Source organism: Mastomys coucha, unplaced genomic scaffold, assembly GCF_008632895.1.
Source record: "Mastomys coucha isolate ucsf_1 unplaced genomic scaffold, UCSF_Mcou_1 pScaffold23, whole genome shotgun sequence".
NCBI classification, from domain to species: Eukaryota; Metazoa; Chordata; class Mammalia; order Rodentia; family Muridae; genus Mastomys; species Mastomys coucha.
In genome coordinates, this window is record NW_022196906.1 from 101,725,250 (window position 1) to 101,748,429 (window position 23,180).

Sequence of the window (23,180 nt, forward strand, 5' to 3'; positions counted from 1 at the left end):
CTTCCTTCCTCCCTTTCTTCCTAACTTCCTTCCTTCCTTCCTTCCTTAAATGCACGTGCAGATGCCCATGGAGCTCATGCTTTTGGGGCTGGAGCCATGTTAATGTGGGTGCAGGGATCTAAACTCGTCCAATGTAGAGCAGAAAGCACTCTTATTGCTAGTCTCTCTAGCCCCTAGATTAAGATTCTTATTATATTTGCTACTATGGTTTGAAATTACATTTAAGGCTGGTGCATCACCACTATGACACCACACGCACACACACACACACACACACACACACACACACACACAGTTAAAAAAATATTATATATACACGTATATATATGCTGCTGAATTTCTGAACCCATTTATAAAAGTTTTATTCATAGACTTATTTTTTTTTTTTTAAGGAAAACACTTTGCAGTCTGGGTCTTTTATTTCTCTTTTGTACATTAGGCCATGAATTCGTATGGAATGGGCTCTAACAGCTCAGGCTCTTTTCCGTTGGTCCTCACAAAGTGCGCTTCTCTGGGTGGCGCAGGCTGGCGCTTCAGCTGAACCCAGGTGCCCTTCTCTTTGGCTTCCTCTCTCTTCTGATTGTTCTCCTTCACCCACTTCAGGAAGCTGTCTCTGCTCTTTGAGTGCTTGATGTGCTCAGTCCGCACATTGATCCTCTTGGCCAGAATCTTGCCCTTAACTTGCTTGTTTACAATGATGCCCATGGCATGCTGGGTGACATTGTAGACTCTTCTGGTTTTGCCATGGGGCATCCCTTTTTGAACAGTGCCCATTGCCTTGATGTCTACAATATCACCCATCTTGTAGGTCCGCATGTATGTGGCCAAAGGAACAACTCCATGTTTCCTAAAAGGCCTAGAGAACATATACCGGGTGCCTCTCCTCTTTCCCTTTGTGTTCGTCATTTTGGCAAGTTACTGCAAGATGGCTGCCCCATAGACCTATTCTTGCCTCATGAAAAGAGAGTAAGCTAGGAGCTTGGGGCTAGGCTAGACTGTCTCTCTGTCTTGGAAATTTTTCCATTTAATCATATTATACATGTTTGTGGGAGTACACATGCTGTGGTGTGTGCATGGAGGTCAGGACAACTTACAGAAGTCCTCTTTTTCAGTCTTGCAGGTTTTAGGGATTGAACTCAAGTCATCAAGCTTGGCAGCAAGTGTCCACTTGCTCAGCCATCTCACTGATGCCCCCTTCCCCTCCAACCCCTGCCCTCCTTGAGATAGGATCTCACATAGCCCAGGCTAGCTTTGAACTCTTGATCCTCTTACCTCTACTTCTGTACAATTACAGGTGTGCATTATCTTACCTGACCAGACTTTGTAGTCTTCAGACATAAAATTGATGTCAGTTGAGTAAGAGCACCTTGCAGTTGATAAAAATTGGATGTATTATGATTGAATGAACAGTCATTCAGCAACATATTCTGAAACCAAAAACTCATATAATGATAGTGCTGGTATGCATGTGGAAAACTTCGATCCCTGTGTACCTTACTAATAGAAATGAGAAACAATGCAGTAACTTTGGGAGACAGACACATATTCTTTTTTTTCCTGCCTCCTTTCCCCTCTCCTCTAGCTGTATAGTCCAGTTGACCCTGAACTTAAGAGTTCTGCTGAGTTCTGGGATTAGAGAGAGACATGTGCCACTATGCCTGACTGGGATTAGAGACATGTGCCACCATGCCTGACTTTGACAGTTCCTTAGCTGATTGAAGTAACAACAAAGGAGGGATGAAGAAATGACTCAGCCGTGAGGAGCTCCAGCGAGCTGCTCTTCCAGAGGATATGAGGTAGGGTCCCAGCATTCAAGTCAGGTGGCTTGTGGTCCTCTGATACTCTAGTCTGAGGCCTCTGCAGACACCTACCCACTCCCTTAAACATAATTAAAAATCTAAAAATAACAACGACAAAGAGAGGGAAAACCTCAAAATGTCCATCAGCATCATCTGATGCCTAGACAAGTATGTTGCTCAGAAAGGGCAGGAGGCTGGGCATTGTGACACACCTTTAATGCCAGCACTTGGGAGGCAGAGGCAGGTGCTCTACATACTGAGTTCTAGGACAGTCAGACTACATAACATGGACTGTGTCTAAGAAAACCTCCCAAAATCCCAAATAAGCAAATACTGATATTTGAGCCTCAGAAATATGTAAGCTGTAAAAATCCAGATATAAAAATCTGTATTTATATGATTCTGTTTCTAAGGAATATCCAGAACAGATAATTTTATAGGGATAGCAAGTAGATTTGTGGTTTCTTCTTGAGAGAAGTAAATGTGTTAAAGTTGTGGTGATAGTTGGATGTTTTCTAGACTCTACAGTGAGTTGTACACTACCATGATGGATTGTGTGATAGGGGTCAGCTCAGTAAAGCTGCTATTTAAAACATAGGCTTAGTCTGAGACGGCACTTTGAGTAAAAGCTTTTGTGACCAAGCTTCATGATTCAGGTTCCATCCCAGGACTCATATAGTAGAAGGAAGCAACAACTCTTGCAAGCTGTCCCTTAGCCTCCAAAACCATTGTAGCATGTGTGCCACACAGACACAAATTAATGTAATCTTATTAAAACCATGTTCAGTAAAAAATATTTAAAGTATATACTTACCAGTAAATGAGAAAAATAAATTGTTACTTTTAGTAACAAATTTTAGTAATTTTTGTATATAACCAGAAGATTTTGTTTATTTTTGAGATAGGGACTCACCCTGTAGCTCAGCTATCTTGAAACTCACTATGTAGCTCAGGCTACCCTTCAACTCATGGCAGTATTCCTGTCTCAGAATCTTGCATTTTGGTTATTGGCATGTTCTGGTCTGCCTGTCTGGTTTGGTTATGTAGCATTGTATGGCTTTGACCTTTTCATTCTAGTACTATACAGAATGGTTTCACAGCCCTAACAAATCCTCTGGGTTCTACCTGTCCAGCTTTTTTTCCATACCCTTGGCAATCTATTGTTTTTAAAGGAAACTTTTTTTTTTTCCAAGACAGGGTTTCTCTGTATAAGCCCTGGCTGTCCTGGAACTCACTCTGTAGACCAGGCTGGCCTCGAACTCAGAAATCTGCCAGCCTCTGCCTACCCAGTGCTGGTATTAAAGGCATGCGCCACCACCGCCCGGCGGAAACATTTTTTTTAAAGGTTTATTTTGTAAGTACACTGTAGCTGTCTTCACACACTCTAGAAGAAAGCATCAGATCTCATTACAGATGGTTGTGAGCCATCATGTGGTTGCTGGGATTTGAACACTCAACCTTTAGAAGAACATCCAGTGCTCTTAACCACTGAGCCATCTCTCCAGCCCGGCAATCTGTTGTTTTTAATGTCTCCATTTTTTGCCTTTCCAGAATGTCATATAGTTGGAAACATATATATAGCCTTATTTTTACTTTTTATTTTCTCAGATAGGTTATATTGTAACCTGGTCTGGTTTTCAACTTGCTCAGTAGCTGAACATGACCTTAAACTTCTGATCTTCTTGCCTCCACCTCTCAAGTGTTGTAATTACAGGTATGTACCACTATTCTCAATTACAGTGTTGGAAAAATGGAGCCTAGGGCAAGCACGAGCTACATCCCAGTCCCTGAATGTTCATTTTAGGTGGGCTTCATTCACTTAGTAATGTGAATGCATGACTTCTCCAGGTCCTTATGTGACTTGTTAGCTTTTTTTTAAAGCATTAATTATTCCATAGTCTCTGTGCCACCTTTTAAAGATTTAACCTTTTAAAGATTTATTTATTTATTGTTATATGTAAATACACTGTAGCTGTTTTCAGATGCACAGAAGAGGGTGTCAGACCTCATTACTGATGGTTGTGAGCCACCATGTGGTTGCTGGGATTTGAACTCAGGACCTTCGGTAAAGCAGTCAGTGCTCTTACCCGCTGAGCCATCTCACCAACCCCCACTTTTTAACCTTTTATTCAGTGAAAGGTGTAGGGTTTTTTTTGTTTTAAAAGTTTAGACAGGAGTGGGGAGCCTGGATAGATGGCTCAGTGGTTAAGAGCACTGGATGTTCTTCCAGAGGTCCTGAGTTCAATTCCCAGCAACCACATGGTGGCTCACAACCATCTGTAATGGGATCTGGTGCCCTCATGTAGCCTGCAGGCATATATGCAGGTAGAACACTGTATACATAATAAATAATAAATCTTTATAAAAAAAAAACTTCGGATGAGGCTGGAGAGATGGCTTGGAGGTTAAAACCACTGCTTGCTCTTCCAGAGGATGCAGGTTCAGTTTCCAGCTCACAACTTCAGCTCCAGGGGACATGACACTCTTACACAAACATACATGTAGGCTAATAAACACCAGTGCATAAAATAAAAATAAGCTAATTTTTAAAAAGTTGGAGTGTTATAAGTCACAGTGCTCTAGTTTTTTAATATATTAAATGTAGGGAACTTGCCCTTTCCTCTTTAACAGCTTTGCATCCTGGGTAGTACGGGAAATTGAGCTGTAGCTAGGGAATTATTTTGGCTGTGTTGGTGAGCAAGCTTTAGTAGAATTTTGTGGCTCTTAATGAAACACGAGCCCATCTTGGAACTGTCGGTAAAAAAATCTTTGTTAAGGATAGAAAGGCTAATGAGTTCTTTTAAAAAATTTTTTTAATTAGTTAATTTTTTTTTTTTTTTGAGGTTGGAGAGATGGCTCAGCAGTTAAGAGCACTGACTGCTCTTCTAGAGAACCTGGGTTCAATTCCCAGCATGCAAATGGCAGTTCACAACTGTCTATAACTCCAGTTTTAGGGGACCCCACACTCTCACCCAAATATACATGTAGGCAAAACACCAAAGCACATAAAATAAATAAATTATTAAAAAAATTGGGGGGGAGGGCTGGAAAGAGGTCTCAGTAGTTAAGAGCACTGACTGCTCTTTCAGAGGTCCTGAGTTCAGTTCCCAGCAACCACATGGTGGCTCACAACCATCTGCAATAGGATCTGATGCCCTCTTCTGGTGTGTCTGAAGAGAGCAACAGTGTACTCATACATAGATAAATCTTTTTAAAAATAAAAAAGTTGGGAATCCCTGGAATTGAAAAAAAATTTTTTTGGTGGGGGACACAATGGAGCTCTAGCTAGTTGTACAACCTAGAGCTTTCTGTGTTGCTGAGCCTTTTCGGTAGTCCTCTGTTGATGGCTGAGATCACAGGAGTGTTGCTGGACCTAGCTAGTCCTGAGTTCCTGTTAGATTAAAGCAATAGGCATGATAAAGACAAAAGGAAACCAACTCTTGTTTAGGAAGTTTATCTTTTTTTTTTTTTTTTCCAGACAGGGTTTCTCTGTGTAGCCCTGGCTCTCCTGGAACTCACTCTGTAGACCAGGCTGGCCTCCAACTCAGAAATCTGCCTACCTCTGCCTCCAAAGTGCTGGGATTAAAGGCATGCGCCACCACTGCCTAGTGAACCATAACACTTTAATAGAGCAGGTAAAAAGCATTTTTCTGGTCATAGATGATTGTAATATGCCACGTGGCTTCTAAGAACCAAACCTGGGTCCTCTATGAGAGCAGTGAGTGTCTTACTTAACCACTGCGTAACCATTGAGCCAATCCTGCAGCTCCTTTATTTTGTTTTCTGAGGTAGGACTTCATGTAGCTCAGTGTAGTCAAGGTAACCTTGAACTTCTGGTTCTCTAGCCTTTATCCCTTGAGTGCTGGGATTACGGTTTTATATCATTATGTCCAAGTTTATGTCACAATGGGGTTAAACTTTAGGGTTTTGTACATGCTAGACAAATAGTCTACCAGCTGAACTACATCCCCAATCTTAGACTTAGATGTCATTAATGTCTTTTATTGCCTATGGAAACATTTTCAGCTGAGTTTCTTAGAAAGGCTTTGCTTGGCCATGGGTGTTACAGGTTTTCCAAGGGATTTAAAAAAAAAACAAACAAACCACAAAAAACCCTGAGTTTCTAAAAACAAAATAAAAGTAAAGTTAGGACTAACATATGACCCAGCTGGAATACTCCTGTAGCACCCAAAAGAGTCTTTTTTTCTTTTTTCGAGACAGAGTTTCCCTGTATAGCCCTGGGTGTCCTGGAACTCACTCTGTAGACCAGGCTGGCCTTGAACTCAGAAATCCACCTGCCTCTGCCTCCCAAGTACTGGGATTAAAGGTGTGTGCCACTATTGCCTGGCCCAAAAGAGTCTTAAGTGTCCAGCAGATACCTACATAGTCACTAATTATGACACCATTCACAATAACTTGTGGAGCTCCACCAAGAGCCACCAGTGGCTACAATAACTAAGGTCTGGACTCAGTCTAGCAACCATCATCAGAAGGTGAATGGGTAAAGAAACTGGTATGTGTACACAGTGGAGTTTTATGTAGAGAAACCCTGTCTCTAAAAAACAAAAAGAGGAAGAGGAATTGTGTAACTTGCCTGATGGATGGATGGAGCCAGAGATGATCATATAAAGTGAAATAAACTAAATTCAGAAAGACAAACGCTGCATACTTTCTCCATAGTAGAATCTGTTTTTAAAAAGTATTTAAAACATGAAAATAGAGGGTGGATTATTTAGCCACAGGAAGGGGACACGTTGGGAGGGGTAAAGGACACAAGAGGGGCTAATTCAGGTTGAATATGAACAGGGTCCATGATAGTGTGTATGAGAATGTCATAATGAAACCCATCGTTTTGTATAATGAGTACATACTAAAAATGTCTCTGAGGATTATATCACCATCCCTGCCACACAAACTGTAATGTGAGGGTTCCTAGAATACTTTTCTTTGTTTAGATGAAATAGTCAGTTATAGACATTTCCTAAGAGTGAAAATTTTATAATTGTTGCCTTCAGGTCCTTTTTTAAATAAGGTCTCACATGCTCAGGTTGCCCTTGAAGTCAGTAGGTAGCTGAGGATGACCTTGAACTTGTGTGGCCTCGCAAGTCCTGGAAGTGCTAAAGTCCTAGGCTTGTGCCACTCCTCCCTGACTTGCCTTCAGTGTTTAGATGGCTAAAGCTGCACAGAGAAGTGACTTTGTTAAGACACTCCTTCCCTCATACCCTGTGACCTCTTGCCTGTAATGTGGAAAAGCACAGAAAGAGCTGTCTGTAGTTTTGGGGTTCCCACATCATTTTGCAGTAGCAGAGAACTGAACAAGAGACCTGTGATGTGGACTGCCTGGAAATTACCTTTTTCTCCATACTAGACCTTGCTTAACACTTTTCCAGCAATAGGCAAAGAAAGGAAATTATGTTTTAAGTATTTCTTAGCTGCGGAACCTTTGTCAGCAAGTCACTTTCCTGTGGTCTCAGCTGGAGATGCCGACTTTCCCTACCTCACAGAATTGGTCTGATAGAGAGGCTAGAGTTACCACTTACTTCAGTTATTCAGATCTTTACAGTACTGGGGGTTGAGCAGACACCTCCAGTGTGCTCTGCAAGAGCTCTACCACAGAGCCGTGTCTCCAGCTCTCTCTACTTCTGTTGAGATGTTGAGACAGGGTCTCACTCACTGTCTAGACTGCTTTATTTGTTTATGTAGCCTGATAGGTTTTGAATTTGTGGTTTTCCTGACTTAGCGGGAATTATGAGCCAAATGTACCAGGGTAGGTTTTAATGACTTTTGATATTAAATGTGTATGTTAAAGGGAGTTCATTAGCATAAAAAACAGATGAATGCCAGGAAGTTTCTAACCTGTTTGGAAAGATAAGTAGTAAAATATACATGGTAGAGTTAGATAGTTTATGAGTGTCTCTCAAGAAGATCTGACCTTGGTGAATAAATATTCAATTAGAAGGTTTTTTTTTCTATTTTCTTTTCCTTTTCTCTCTCTCCTTCTCTCTGTCTCTCTTAAGACAGGGTTTCTTTTTGTAGTCCTGGCTGTCCTGGAACTCACTCTTGAGACCAAGCTAGTCTTGAATTCAGATGCTGCCTGCCTCTGCCTCCTGAGTGCTGGGATTGGTTTTGATGTGAGTTATTGAACTCCACACTCAAGGTCTTGCACATGCTAGGTTCTGTTCTACGGTGGAGCTAAATTCTAACCAACTGTGAATATGTATAAATTACTAAGTATAACAAATTTGAGTAATGAGGGACTTAATTGGTCAGAAGTAGAGAGAACTTAAGAAAAGAATAGAAAAACTACACATGAGGATGGGCAGGTCCCTAGGCTACTAAACAGAGTTGAGGACGAAGGCGCTTCTAGGCTAGGGTCTGTACCCTTGTTGAGTGGGGCACAGCTTTGCCTAGCTAGGTGGCAGAATCATTGTGCGGTTTACGTTGGCAGAACATGTTAGAGATCAGCGTTCTAGAACTTAGTGGGTAGATTCTATTTACAAGGAAATGTGTCACCAAAAGCACTATACTGTGAAGCTGTTGCGTGAGGTGTTAGAGGAAGCTGCTGGCCTCTACTCCATGCTTCGTGGGAGTCAAAACAGCTGTGGCTGGGTTCTAGGAAAGCTGGCTAAATGGTGGAGGCCTGGTGAGAGTCGAATAGTGGAGCCAGAATGAAAAGCTGCTGGGTTTGCTTTCATGTCTCTCTAATGTCTCCACTAACAAGCTTAAAACCAGCTAGCAAGGGGAAGTAATGATTGCATCCTTGTTTTTTTTTCAAAGTAGACAACAGAGAGTAGATTATTATTCCCAGGTTACTATCTAGTCATACCCACCCCCTTATTTTTGAGGACAGGGTGTCACTATTTAACTGTGCCTGACCTTGAATTCACAGTCTTCTTGCCTTAGCCTTCTGAGTGTTGGAATTCCAGGTGTATACAACCATACCCAACTTTGTCTCTTTAACATAGGATTGATTTAAACTGCTGCCTTATTCTGGCCAAGGAGACCTGTGCTTTGCTTTTTCCATCACTGATTTGTTTGGAGTTGTTTTAAAACTTCATTTACTATGTGTACTCTGTGTGTATGTGCATGCACACTTAAGTGCCTACTTTGGAAAAGGCCAGAGAACAATCTTGGGTTCATTCTTCAGATGATGTTTATATTCTTTTTGAGGGAGGGCTTTTACTGGCCTTGGAATTCACCAAGTAAGCCAGCCTGGATGGCCAGCAAGTTCCAAGGATCTACTTATTTCTACTTTCCCAGTGCTTGGAACACATAGCACCATGCTCATTTGTTTTATTATTCCTTTGTTAGACTCTCAGTGACCTACCTCCTAGGAAGAGCTGGGATTAAAGGGCTGGACCACATCTGGCACCCATAGCAGCTACAGCTCTAGCTCTATCTGCTGCCTCTGGCCTCTATACACATTTGTATACACAAAATTAAAAAGAAAACCTCACCATTTAAAATTTAAGTTTTATGTACGTGGGTGTTTTGCTGCATGTTAAGTGTGTGCATTGTGTGTATGCAGCTCCTTTAAAGGTCAGAAGAAGGTGTTGGATCACCTGGAACTAGAGTTACAGGTGGGTATGAGCTGTCATCTGGGTGCTCAGAATCAAACCTGGGTCCTCTGGAAGAGCAGCCAGTGTTCCTAATGGCTGAACCATCTCTTCAGCCCCTGACATTGATTTGTTAGCTATTATTGTATGTGTGTTTGTGCATGTACATGCATGTGTATCATGACTCCCATGAGGGGTCAGAGGACAACTTTGAGGAACCTGTTGTCCTTCCACTGTGCTAGAAATTGAAGTCATCAGCTGGTTCTACAAGTGTTTTTACTTTCTGTACTGTCTTGTTGGCTCAATTTCCAGCAATTCTTCTATTTTTACTTACTTACTTGTTGTTTTTTTGTTTTTCACTATGTATTGCTGGCTGGCCTGGAACTCACTATGTAGACCAGGCTGGTCTTGAACTCACAGAGATACACTTGCCTCTGCCACTCTTGTGTTGGGATCAACAGAGTGTACCACCATTTCTGGATACTTCTTGGAAGTCATGTGGTACAATTCTTACACCTCGAAAGTTTATAGTCTTTACATTTAGGTGCTTGATTTATCTTGAAGTAATTTTGTATGTTGAGATTAGGGTTGTGGTTCATTTTTTTCTCCCTTGTGGATGTAAGATTGTGCAAGTATTGTCAACATTTATTGTAAAGACATATTCTTTCTATCTTGCTTGTTTGGTGATCATTTTATTTTACATATTTATTTATTTTTCTTTTTGAGGCAGGGTCTCATTTTATATAGCCCTAGATGGCTTAGAACATAATATGTAATGCATGTGGCCTCAGAATCACTGTGACCCGACTGCCTCTGCATCCAAGTTTTGGGATCAATTAATAGATAATATATTTTTATAAGAATAGTTTAATAATCAGGTGATAGTGGCACATACCTTAAATCCCAGCACACAGGAGGCAGAGGTAGGCAGATCTCTTGAGTTCAAGGCCAGCCTTGAGCCTGCCTAGTCTACATCGTCTCAGGATATCCAGGGCTACACCAGAGAAACCCTGTCTTTTTTTTTTTTTTTTTTTAAGATTTATTTATTTATTTATTATATGTAAGTACAAAAAGTCCACTGTAGCTGTCTTCAGACACTCCAGAAGAGGGCATCAGATCTCATTACAGATGGTTGTGAGCCACCATGTGTTTGCTAGGAATCGAACTCAGGACCTTCAGAAGAGCAGTCAGTGCTCTTAACCTCTGAGCTATCTCTCCAGCCCTGAGAAACCCTGTCTTAAGAAACACAATGAATGGCCGGGCAATGGTGGCACATACCTTTAATCCTAGCACTTGGGAGGCAAAGGCAGGTAGATTTCTGAGTTCAAGGCCAGCCTGGTCTACAGAGTGAGTTCCAGGACAGCCAGGGCTACACAGAGAAACTCTGTCTCGAAAAACAAAACAACAACAACAAAAAAAACCCACAAAAACCTAAAATGAATTTTTTTTAAAATTTTATTTTATTCTATGTGTATGAGTGTTTTGCTTGCATGTATATATGTGCACCATGTGCTTGCCTGGTCACAAGTAGCTCAGAAGAGGCCATTCCCTGGAACTGGAATTACAGATAGTTGTGAGCTGCTGTGTGGGTGCTGGGAATTAAACTTGGGTCCTCTAGATGAAGAGCTGGTGCCCTTAACCAGTGAGCCATCTCTCTCGCCCCCAAAACAAGTAATTTATTGACATAGTAAAAGAGTAGTGAGCTAAGCAGTAGAAGTATCTAGAGTACTGCCTCTCCTTGTTTGTTTATGAAATTACTTAGACTTGGTTCTCCTCAAACCTAGTGTTGTGCAACCCATGCCTATGTGGCTTAGTCTATTGTGTTAGGTTTTGTTACAGGAATTTTATCGGTTTTCCTTAAATTGTATCAGACAGTAAAAACATGAACCAAAGACCAAAAGACAGACTTGTTAAAAATAAAAGTATTGCCTTAAATTTGTCTCCCCTTCCTTGCTTACCAGGTTTAACTTTACAAAAAGCAAGTCTAAGTTTTTGTTTTGTTTTGTTTTTCTTTTTCTTTTTTTTTGGCTTTTTTGAGACAGGGTTTCTCTGTATAGCCATGACTGTCCTGGAACTCACTCTGTAGACCAGGCTGGCCTCGAACCCAGAAATCCACCTGCCTTTGCCTCCCAAGTGCTGGGATTAAAGGCGTGTGCTACCATGCCAGGCCCAGATAGTGGATGATGTTGGACAGTATTACTACACCTTGCCATTTTTTGCAGGTAATTGTTGCGCTTTGGTGATGACACTAGGTGGTATTGGTACGCATTATCATTCTTTTGTTTGTTTTGTTTTGTTTTGTTTTTCGAGACAGGGTTTCTCTGTGTAGCCCTGGCTGTCCTGGAACTCACTCAGTAGACCAGGCTGGCCTCGAACTCAGAAATCCACCTGTCTCTGCCTCCCAAGTGCTGGGATTAAAGGCGTGTGCCACCACCGCCCGACGCAAGTCTAAATTAATAGGAAGTTCCAGACGAGCTAGAGCTACATAGTGAGATGCTGTCTTAATAATCCTGTCTCAGCAGTAGCAGCAGCAGCAACAGTAATAACAACATCAGTAACAATAGTAATACTGTAGGTGTTGTGTTCATTTGCAGTCTCAGCTCCTTGGGAGACAGAGGTAGCAGAAGAGTTGCTGGAGTACAAATTCAAGGCTACCTTGGGTAAAAGCCAGACTCTGTCTGAAAAAAAAAGAAAAAATCATCCTTTAAAAGCATGTGATAGTCTGTCATGGTGCGTTCACTGCCTAAGTGATGTAGTTAATCTGCTGTACTAAGGGTCGATCCCAGGGCCTCCTCCCATAGGCTACATGTCGTTAGAGCAACATGCCTCTAGCCCTGATGCATTTCATTTTAAAAGAAATAATAATAATGGAAGTCATAAAATACAATAAATAGAAATTTATGAACTGATTTTTGATGTGATTTGCAAATTTGCCTCTGAAATGTGAAGGTACCAAGGATGCTTTGGTTAATAAAAAATTACTGCCTAACAAGTGCAAGTGGTTAATCTGTACCATAAGAAAGTGTGTTGGCTACAGAATTCTGAATTCTGAGCTTAGAGTACATACCTGCTGCTGGTGATCTGTGGCTCTGCCTGGCTGAGGTGTTGGGACCAGGCATGGCCTTGCAGTTGCTGTTGAGACTGCTTTCCTGGTTCTTAAAATAGTCCTGGCCTTGTTTGCAACCCAAGCTCACACAGTTTCTCTTGTTTGCCAGGACTTTGCATTCACTGCCACTTTCTGGGCTTATTGTCTTGTTGAATTACATTAGACCTAAGAAAAACGAAACTAAAACCCAGCCCAAGCAAGCACCCCAGTCATTTATTTTGTGTCTACTAAGTTTGGTTCAACAAGATTTTTTTTTGTTTGTTTGTTTGTTTGTTTGTTTTTTGAGACAGGGTTTCTCCGTGTAGCCCTGGCTGTCCTGGAACTCCCTCTGTTTTCCAGGCTGGCCTTGAACTCAGAAATCCACTTGCCTCTGCCTCCCAAGAGCTGGGATTGAAGGCATGAGCCATGACATCTGCTGTTCAAAACAACTTTAAAAATCTTTTTCTTTTGCTTTCCCTCAGAGGAATTCAGATCCTTCTACTTTCAGCCTTCCTTCCCACTGTGGGAAAGAGACAAGGTCTCTGTATTAGAGAACACCTTCCCTCTGAGGCCAGTGTTTTGTTCCCTTAAATTAAGCTGGGCGGTGGTGGTGCATGCCTTTAATCCCAGCACTTGGGAGGCAGAGGCAGGCGGATTTCTGAGTTCGAGGCCACCCTGGTATACAGAGTGAGTTCTAGGACAGCCAGGGCTACACAGAGAAACCCTGTCTTGAAAAACAAAAAAACAAAACAAAACAAAAACCTAACATGACCTGATGCTTAAGGTAGAAACACTTGTCTATGGGGAAATTGTCCTAGAAAAATAAACATAAAAATATTGGCACAGAATTTCAGTTTGGATGATGGAAGCCTGTGTTGTGAAGGTGGGTGATGGTGATGGTGATACAAGCAGTGTGAATGTACTTAGTGCCACTGGAATGTAAACTTAATGGTTAAAATGCAATCAAAACCCAAGCACGCTTCTCTTGAGTCAGGATGAGGCCTTGAACAGGATGTATGTCTGTTTTCTCTGATCCTTTCACCTTTGAAGCTTGCATAACTGGGTTAGTTGTCACACTGATGGTTGTGACATGGTGTATCTCTGAAGTGAATACTCAAGAGTATTTACAGGAGCTGTGTACACAGAGTGATGGGTGTAGACCAAAGCTGCATCATTTTAATGGAGTTCTCCAGCTGCCTCTTAGGTTACAGTAGCATCCATGCAGAAGATACACACATTGGGGAAACTGACTGGCCAGACATTTGATTCCCTTTTCCTGTCTTATTTTTTCTAGGACAGAACAATAAACTAAGCAGACTCTGACCATTGGCCTCCCACTAGCCAGGATCAACTTAGCTCTCCTTTTGTGGTTCATGTGCTGCATCGTCTGCCATCAGTGTGCAAACGGCCCCCAACGCAATGTGTGTTTGTCAAACCATGGAAGTGGGGCAGTATGGCAAGAACGCAAGTCGGGCCGGAGACCGAGGAGTCCTCCTGGAGCCCTTCATCCATCAGGTGGGCGGGCACAGCAGCATGATGCGGTATGACGACCACACTGTGTGCAAACCTCTCATCTCTCGGGAACAGCGCTTCTACGAGTCACTCCCTCCTGAAATGAAGGAATTCACCCCGGAGTACAAAGGTTGGTTAATGGTCCTTTCTGTGAGACTAGCAACCTTTGACTGACAGTTGTGGCTCAGTTGTCCTGTGTTGTTTGCCCTATGGTTCTTTATTATCTCAGTTTGTTAGGTAAAATTATCAGAAGTGTTCTTAGATCATGAAAAGCTGAGAAAAATTGACAGCAGGAAGACCTGTTAGCAGAGAAAAGACTATTGTCTGTGGGCCCTTGTTTGTGACACAGGTCTAGGGGAGAAGGGAACAATTCTTTGATCCTGAGGACGGATAAAGGGGTACTTTCCAGGCTTCAAGGTGGCTGCATGGCTGGCAAGTTTATGTGTGCTGGACAAGGGAATTTATGGAATATTCAGGAGCTCTGTTGTATTAATGTTTGAGACAGTTTGTTACAAGAGCTGGCTTTGTAGAACAGTAAGAATCTTGAGGGTGTCTTGGAATCAGGCCATGTTAGCATCTGTTCTTTGCACTCCATATGTACTATTAATTACTACTTGTTTGTTTGTTTATATGAATACACTGTAGCTATATTCAGACACACCTCGGATCCCATTACAGATGGTTGTGAGCCACCGTGTGGTGCTGGGAATTGAACTCAGGACCTCTAGAAGAGCCGTCGATCGATGCTCTTAACCTATGAGACATCTCTCCAGCCCCTCCACCACTCTTTTAAAGACAAGGTTTCTATTGTGTATCCCTGGCTGTCCTGGAACTAACTACCTCTGTAGATCAGGCTGACCTTGAATTCACAGAGCTTTACCTGACTCTGCTAGTTAAATTAAAGGTGTGAATCACTAATTACTACACTTGGCCTGTTCAACTATTTTAAAAATTGGTTATTTTATGTGTACTGGTGTTTTGCTTGCATGTATGTCTGTATAGTACATGTGTGCCTGGTGCCTGCAGAGGCCAGAAGTGGGTGTTGCATCCCTTGGAACTGGAGATAGAGATGGTTGTGAGCTGCTATATGGGTGTTGAGGATTGAACCTTGGTCTTCCAGAAGAGCAGCTAGTGCTCTAAACTACCAACTTATCTCTCCAGTCCTGCTTATGAGTGCTTTGCTGCATATCTGTGTGTGTTCCACATGCATGCAGAGATCAGAAGTGGGCATCAGATCTCTTGGAAACAAAACCATGGTCTTTTGCAAGAGTAGCAAGTGCTTTTAACTGCTAAGCCATCTCTCTGGCCCCATGTACATTTTTATGACTGCCCATTCTAAGAGCTGTTTATTCGTTTGAGATAGGGTCTCAAGTATGTAGACCAGGCTGGCCTTGTATTCAAAACTCACAGAGAGTCTTCTTCCTTTTGCCTCCTGAGTGCTGAGATTTAAGGATGTGCACCACCACACCAGGCTATAAGTTCATTTGGTTTTTAGTTTATGCTATTTTAACTTAAGAATTTTTTTTATTTATTTGTGTGTGTGTAAGTAAATACATATGATACCAGAAGGAAGCACTAAATTCCTCTGAACTGATAGGTGTTTGTGGGATACCAGGCCTGTCATGGGGTGCTGACATCTGAACTCTGGTTCTCCTGATCACAAAGTAAGCACTATTAGTTACTGAGCCACTTCTCCAGTCCTTGTAAAACTGTTTGGCACCAGGCTGGAGAGATGACTCCATGGATAAGAGCATATGCTGTTCTTGCAGGGACCCAGGTTTGGTTCCCAGCACCCACATGACAGCTCACAACTATCTGTAACTCTAGCTCTAGAGGATTCATTTTCACTCACATGTGCAGTGAACTTAAATACACATAGTCAAAATTCTCATACACATAAAAATGAGTAAGCCTTTTAAAATTTTTTTAACTTAGTACGATTTTAGTCATGTTAACGTTTTTTTTACTTAGGGAAATTTTCATCTAGCAATCCAAGTTAAGAGTTGACTTTGATTTTTTTTTTTTTTAAAGATTTATTTATTTATTTGTTATGTATTCAGCATTCAGCCTGCATGTGTATCTGCCTGCCAGAAGAGAGCACTAGATGGCACTATAGAAGGTCGTGAGCCACCATGTGGTTGCTGGGAATTAAACTCAGGGCTTCTGGAAGAGCAGTCAGTGCTCTTAACCTCTGAGCCATCTCTCCAGCCCATGATGCTGATTCTTTTAAGTCTGAAAAATTGTTATGGAAAAATATATAAAGTTTACCATTTTGTTGTATAATTTAATTGCATTAGGTACACTGACATATTTGTGTGGCTATAACCACTGTTCATGGTGAAATAGGTACTGTGAACATAATAAGTAAAAACCTCCCGGTGCTTTTCTGAGCCTTGGAAACTTCTAGTCTACTTTCATTCTCAAATAGTGTGGATATTCCATATAAATGAAATCATACATTTTTCTCAATTTGAATCTAGCTGATTTCACTTAGCGTGTTTTTAATGTCCATCTATTTCATAGCATGTGTTTGAATTCCTTTTGAGGGCTAGGGCTCAGTGGTGGAGTGCTTGCCTGACCCAAGTAAGGCCCTAGGTTTGACTCCAACATCACAAATAAAACAAACCGTAAAAAGAAAAGATTTATTTGTATGTTTGCAGGTATTCTTACACCATGGCATCATACAGAAGACAGAGGACAGCTTTCAGGAGTTGCTTCCTGCCACCATGGAGGTTGCAGGGCTCATGCCTTCAGACCTGGCAGCAGTATCTTTACCTGCTTTACCATCTCATAGGTCCTTTTAATGAGTGCTGGAGAGGTGGCTTAGTGGTTAAGAGTGCTTGTTGTTCTTTATTATGGTTATGATTATTATTAAATTTATTAACTTACTTTCCATTCCGATAACAGCTTACCCTCCCTCTTTTCCTTCTAATCCTTCACTCTCCCCTGCCCTTCTCCCATTCCCCTTTTCCTTTCTCCTTGGAAAAGAGACTTCCCATTGATATCAGTCCACCTTGGCATATCAAGTTATAGTTGTATTGTTTCTGAGTTATTGTTTCTGTTTTTTGATCTGGAAGAAACTACTCTGGTTGACAAATAGACCCAACAGGAGCTGGAGAGATGGTTCAGCAGTTATTTTTTTTTGTTTTTTCAAGACAGGGTTTCTCTGTGTAGCCTTGGCTGTCCTGGAACTCACTCTGTAGACCAGGCTGGCCTCCAACTCAGAAATCCGCCTGCCTCTGCCTCCCAAGCACTGGGATTAAAGGCAAGCGCCACCACTGCCCACCTCTAAGAGTACTTCTTATTCTTGCAAAGGACCCAGGTTTGTTTCCAGCACTCACATGGAGGCTCACAACCACCTGTAGCTCTAGTGCCGGAGGAACTGATGACCTTTTCTAGCTTTGTGTGATATACTTGCATACATGTGAGCAAAACACTTACACATATTAAAGTAGAAGCCAGGCATGGTGTGCACAGCTTTAACCCTATCACTCAGAGGCAAAGGCAGGCAGGGCTCTATGGGTTCAAGACAAACCTGATCTAGAGTGAGTTCTAGGACAGCCAGAGCTACACAGAAAAAACTGTGTATGTGTGTTTGTGTGTGTGTGTGTGTGTGTGTGTGTGTGTCAGTGTATCTGTGTCTGTGTGTCTATGGTGGGGTCAGTAAAAGTGGAAGCCAGGTATGGTAGTGCCTTTAATCCTAACACTTTGGAGGCAGAAACAGGTGGTTCTCTGGTCTGAGACTTGGAAGAGGCCAGGGTTACATAGTGAGACTGTAAAAAAATGAAAAACAGACAACCGGCATGGTCACACACCTGTAACCCTAACCCTGGGATGGGGAGGCAGAAAGGTCAGTTTAAGGTCATCTACTTCATAGTAAGTTTGAGGCTAGCCTGGACTATCCAAGACCCCATCTTATAAATATAAAAAAAAAAAAAATGGAGGGAACAAATTATTCTACGGGATATAGTGGGGAAATTCAGGAAGGCATTTCACCTTAGAGACTCCAGAATAGAAGTCTGTGTAGCAAACTAAGAGAGCATTGTACTCAGTATGGGAAGGAGGAAAAACTATATGAAAGATTTATTTATTTTATTTATATGAGTACACTGTTGCTGTCTTCAGACACACCAGAAGAGGGCATTGGATCCCATTACAGATGGTTGTGAGCCACCATGTGGTTGCTGGGAATTAAACTCAGGACCTCTGGAAGAGCAGTCAGTGTTTTTAATGGCTGAGACATCTCTCCAGCCCCTGGGAAGAAAATACTTTATATATGAACACTGTCTTGGACTTACGTTTCTTTAGGGTAACACTTTTGGGCCAAAGGAAAACAGATCTAAGGATCATTGCCAAGCAGTGGGTCATCTTAAAGCAGTTGAGTAGATAAAGGGTTAATTTTTAAGTATCCATCTTTTGAAAAGGATTTTATTTTTGTTTTATGTGTGTTGATGTTTGTTGTATGTCTGTTTACCACATGCATCCTTGGTGGTCCATAGAGACAGAACAGGACATTAGATCCTTGAAATCCAAGTTAGAGATGGTTGTGAGACACCATTGAGTTCTAGAAGTTGAACAGAGGTCCTCGGCAAGAGCAGCAAGTGCATTTGATTACTGAGCCGTCCCCCTATCTTCTGGAGCGTTACATTTTGTCTGGTTTCAATGTCACCTAGAGAACATTTGTGAGTGGTGAGTTACTAAAAGCAGAAGGGTGAAGGAAATGTAGAAAATAGTTACAGATTTATCCTCCTTCAGAGGTAAGCAGTAGTTTGAGAGTTTCCTGTCTCTGGAAAGTGGGTGTCTGCTGGCCATTATTAATGGTTCCACAGTTGGGTCAGGACAGGTGATGTCCATGTGTTGTGAGAAAGCAAGAGCAGACATGGGCTCCACCAGTCTTGACATTGGTTAATCAGCTGCTTTTTTTCCAACAGGCGTGGTTTCTGTCTGTTTTGAGGGAGACAGTGATGGTTACATCAACTTGGTAGCCTACCCTTATGTGGAGAGTGAAACTGTAGAGCAAGATGACACACCAGAGCGGGAGCAACCTCGGCGCAAACACTCCCGCCGGAGCCTGCATCGGTCTGGCAGTGGTAGTGACCACAAGGAGGAGAAAGCCAGCCTGTCCTTTGAGACCTCTGAGAGGTAAGAGGGTATTGGACAGAGCTTAGTGGCATATGCTGAATGCTAGTGATACCAACATTCAGGACAGTGTTGGAGTCCTTGTTAGGGTCCAAGAATCACTGAAGGCATTAAGGGAATTCCAGGGAGGGGTAGGTGACCTTTATCCTGATTGGTTGGCTCTGTTACTAGGGGTTTCTGTACCGCAATCCAGGTGGTATCCTTTGTTGTTGTGCTCTTCTCTTGGAGACCTTGGGGGGAGGGGGTCACTGTTAGGATTTTGGAGTCTCTGTCTGTCATAGTATGTTAAATGCCATAGTCAGCAGATCTCTGACTGGTTTGGAGGCTAGTACCTACCTAGCGTATCTGAGTTAGACAACCTTTGCCTGTTCTTAGTTATCTGTTTCAAACTGTACCTTGCAAACATACTAACTAAACATGCAAACAAGGAACTAAATAAAGCTCTCACCTTATAGTTAAATGTATCAGTACTTAGCACGACTTTAATATATTTCTGAATATATTAAAGGATATTGTAATTTATTGATTTTCAACTTTATTTTTTAATTATAGTAATTTTACAAGACTAAAGCCTATTAAGTTTGAGCCTTAAAGATCCTAGTTTTTAATTGAAGTTGTTCCAGTATCAAAATAAAGCTTTTTTTTTTTTAGCCCAGAAACATATTTCATAAGGAAACAAGATACTTTTCTGACCTTGGCTGAGGGAGCTCCTTATCTGCTCCTTCAACTGGAAGAAGGGAGGGTACTCTTGGAAGGAGCCTGCGAGCCTTGCTAGAGCTCAGGCAGATGGGAAGGGGGTGTGTGGTTCTTAACCTTTTTAATGTTGTAAACCTTTCAAACTTTTTAAATTAACAAATTTCTTAATTTTTATTCCTGGTATTATTACCATAATTTACAGTGTAATATATTTTGACATAATAAAAAGACGAAGCTACAAGAGATAAAAAGACCTCAAGAATATATATCTAATTTATATTACATTGCATTAATCAATAGCTGTATTTTTAAAATGAAAACCTTTTGTTATCATATTTATTATTTTTATCATCAAATCTATAGCTATTATAATAGGGATTAGCTGAACCCTTTTTATTATAATTATTTTTCTCCATGGGTTTATATCTTGATAGCTGTTGTCCAGTGAAATTTCCTCCTTCAATGTACCTATCATGGACCAACAAAGATATGCCAATAAAACATCTAGCAAATTCTAAAATGTCCCATAGCTCTGTGACAGTTTAAACAGTTCTGTCTATAAGATTATCAAGTGTAATAACTTTATGCCATAACGTTTGGCTGCCAACAAGAAAATTTCTCATATATGAACATGGGGGTGCAGCTTCAGTACCTCATTAAAAGAACATTTTTAAATCTCATCTTTTATAAATCTAATTTTTTAGGACAGGAATTGCATAAAAAATATTATCCCAATTTAAAAGTATCTTAGAGACCTTGGTTGGCTCATAACATGTGTTGTTGCCCAGGATGATTTTAACCCTGAGTTGTTTTAAACCAACTTTCATTATTGATATTATAAATTATTAACCATATGTTATAAATTATAAATTAATATTTTATAACTAAGACATGCAGATTATAGTAAACTAATATATTTAAGATTGGTCAGAAATAAACATGTAGTGGCCACATCCATTTATATATTTAAAACAGACAGACCATTGGATGGAACATCTTGCTACCTGTTGAATCCAAATCTCATAGGCATAGATGTTTTATAGCCGTCAGGTTACTTACCAGGGAGGCTGAGAAGCTGCTGGCCCCTTTAAGAGCAGCCTGCACAGAGTCCCTGGCTTACTGCCATCTTGATCCAGGCAGGAGGCAGGGCTCCAGAGGCAGCACCAACTTGTCAGTTTTTGTTGTCCTGATTCAGTCACTTTTTTCTAAAAATTGTTGAAATGAGTTAAAACAACTAAGTCAAGGGGTAAACAACCAAAGATAAAGTTGTTTTTTTTTCTTTTCTTTTCTTTTTTTTTTTTGGTTTTTCGAGACAGGGTTTCTCTGTGTAGCCCTGGCTGTCCTGGAACTCACTCTGTAGACCAAGCTGGATTTCTTGAACTCAGAAATCCGCCTGCCTCTGCCTCCCAAGTGCTGGGATTACAGGTGTACGCCACTACTGCCCAGCCCAGAGATGAAATTTTTAACCATTTCTGCAGACCCAGATGTCCCATAGTGCAGAAGTTAATAATGAAGGAGAGACTGAGTTTTACAGATAGCACTGTGCATCAGTCCCCAAAGGTGGTGGACCTACTGGCCATTTGTTCCCGCAAAAGATGGTTAGTTTCCCAACTGTACAGTTAAACTTAGATTTTTTTCTTGTCAGGCATTTGAAGTCCTTGAAGTATAGTTGGACTAGGTTCAACAGAGTAGAGCTGACTGGCTGGCCCATGGTGTCTCTCAAAGTAATAGAGGAGAACAAATCACAAGTACATAAAGCATACAATAAGTCTAAAGGTGTTTGAAAAAGAAACCAAATGAAGCTGATGGTGACTTCTCCTGGTGTCAGGCCCCACCTATCAGGAATGACCTACTAGCCTCCACCAAACCTCCTGCGTTTGGCTGGCTCCCACTGTCACTGGGAGGTTGGTGGAGATGGCCTTAAAAAAAAAAAAGAAAAAATCATCCTACACTGAACAGAGCAAAAGACAACTCCAAGCAAGACAAGAGACAAAAAACACAAAGACACAGGACACACAGAGGGACCACAACTCACCAATTGGTAGAGAACCAATTGCTTCCCTTAAAACAAAACAAAATAAAACGACCCCCCCCTAGGTAACAAGGGTGGGGGAGGGGGGGCAGCAGTCCCGGACAAGCCCCCAAATGTTACAGTCCAAAATCACTAAAGGAAGACCCCAGACTCAAATAGTATGCAAAGGAAAAGAGGGTTTATTCTGTATACATTGTCAGCATGCAGGGTCAACCATTCATCAAAACAGCAACTCGGAAGTGAGCGCACAGGCTCAGTTGAAAGCTGATTAGGGAAATTCCAGGGAGTAGTAGGTGAGTGACCTTTATCTTTATTGGTTCGCTCTATCTTTAGGGGTACAGATGACTCTGTGGTTGGTTAGGGCTCTAGGGGCTTTCCAAAACCATCGCTGGGGGCCTGGGGACGTTCCAGAACTGTTACTGATTAACTGTTCTTGGCTCAGGCCAGATGGTGGGGCAGCTCCTGACTGGCTGCTTGTATGCTATGGTTCTTGCCTGTCATGGAGTCAGCCTAGCTCAGTCCTGCCATCCTGACACATGATTAAAGAATATGGTTCTCAACAGTGGGGTGGAGGTAATGTGTGGGTAGCTGGTGTTCGTGGGTTACTCCACTGATATGGCCTCCTGATGAATTCTATTACCTCAGTGATGTTGCTTTCTGGGTGTGGCTAAACTCAGTTAAGGGAAAATGAAACTCCTTCAGCCCTTTAGAAGCAGGGATGCCCTGTCTTCGTTAGGCAATAGGTTATTTAGCTTTCTTTTAAGTCTCATTCTCAAATGAGCATGAGAGTGGTGATAGATCATACAGACTGGTATACCCATTGGCTTTTGTCTCACACCTATAGGCTGTTTGAGCATGAGAGTGGTGATAGACCATACAGACTAGCATACCAATGGCTTTTGTTTAGACTCTGAGAATCTGATGATATCCTTGCCATGCTTCCTCTATTCATACTGAGCATTGGTTTTTCTCAGAACTATGTCTCTTGATATTCCATACAGACTAGTTAGCTTCTACTAAACTAAATATAATCCAGAGGCTAGAGAGGAAAGTGTTGGCAATCAAAGTATGATGATGCATGCTTGTAATCCTAGCTCTCAGGAAGCTGAGGCAGGAGGATCATTGGGTATATGAACACCGCACGTGCTGCATAACAAGTTCCAGAATAGCTATAGTGAGACCATAGAGGGGTTGGGGGAAGAATGGAGTTCAGAATGCTTCCTGCACTTCCAGAAGACCCAAGTTGAGTTCCCAGCACCCACATCTGGCAGCTCACAAAAGCTCCAGGGTACTCAATGTTGTCTTCTGGCCTCTGCAGGCACATCCACATCCATGGCATACACAGGCACATATTCAAAAAA

General features: G+C 41.7%; 1 protein-coding gene and 1 pseudogene across 5 annotated transcripts in view; one reads left to right on the forward strand and one right to left on the reverse strand.

Annotated features, from left to right (window-relative positions):
* Ip6k1 (inositol hexakisphosphate kinase 1) overlaps positions 1-23,180 on the forward strand; it is a 42,317-nt gene that overhangs the window by 7,370 nt on the left and 11,767 nt on the right. For 3 of the 5 annotated variants that reach the window (XM_031343196.1, XM_031343198.1, XM_031343200.1), the window contains 2 exons: positions 13,735-14,082; positions 18,884-19,094. In XM_031343196.1, the coding sequence (XP_031199056.1) occupies positions 13,860-14,082; positions 18,884-19,094 (434 nt within the window). In that variant the 5' untranslated portion in view covers positions 13,735-13,859. Of the gene's footprint in view, positions 1-1,582; positions 1,797-13,734; positions 14,083-18,883; positions 19,095-23,180 lie in introns of all 5 variants that reach the window. The other 2 variants (XM_031343197.1, XM_031343199.1) reach the window with 1 other exon arrangement.
* LOC116072019 lies at positions 427-931 on the reverse strand (annotated as a pseudogene).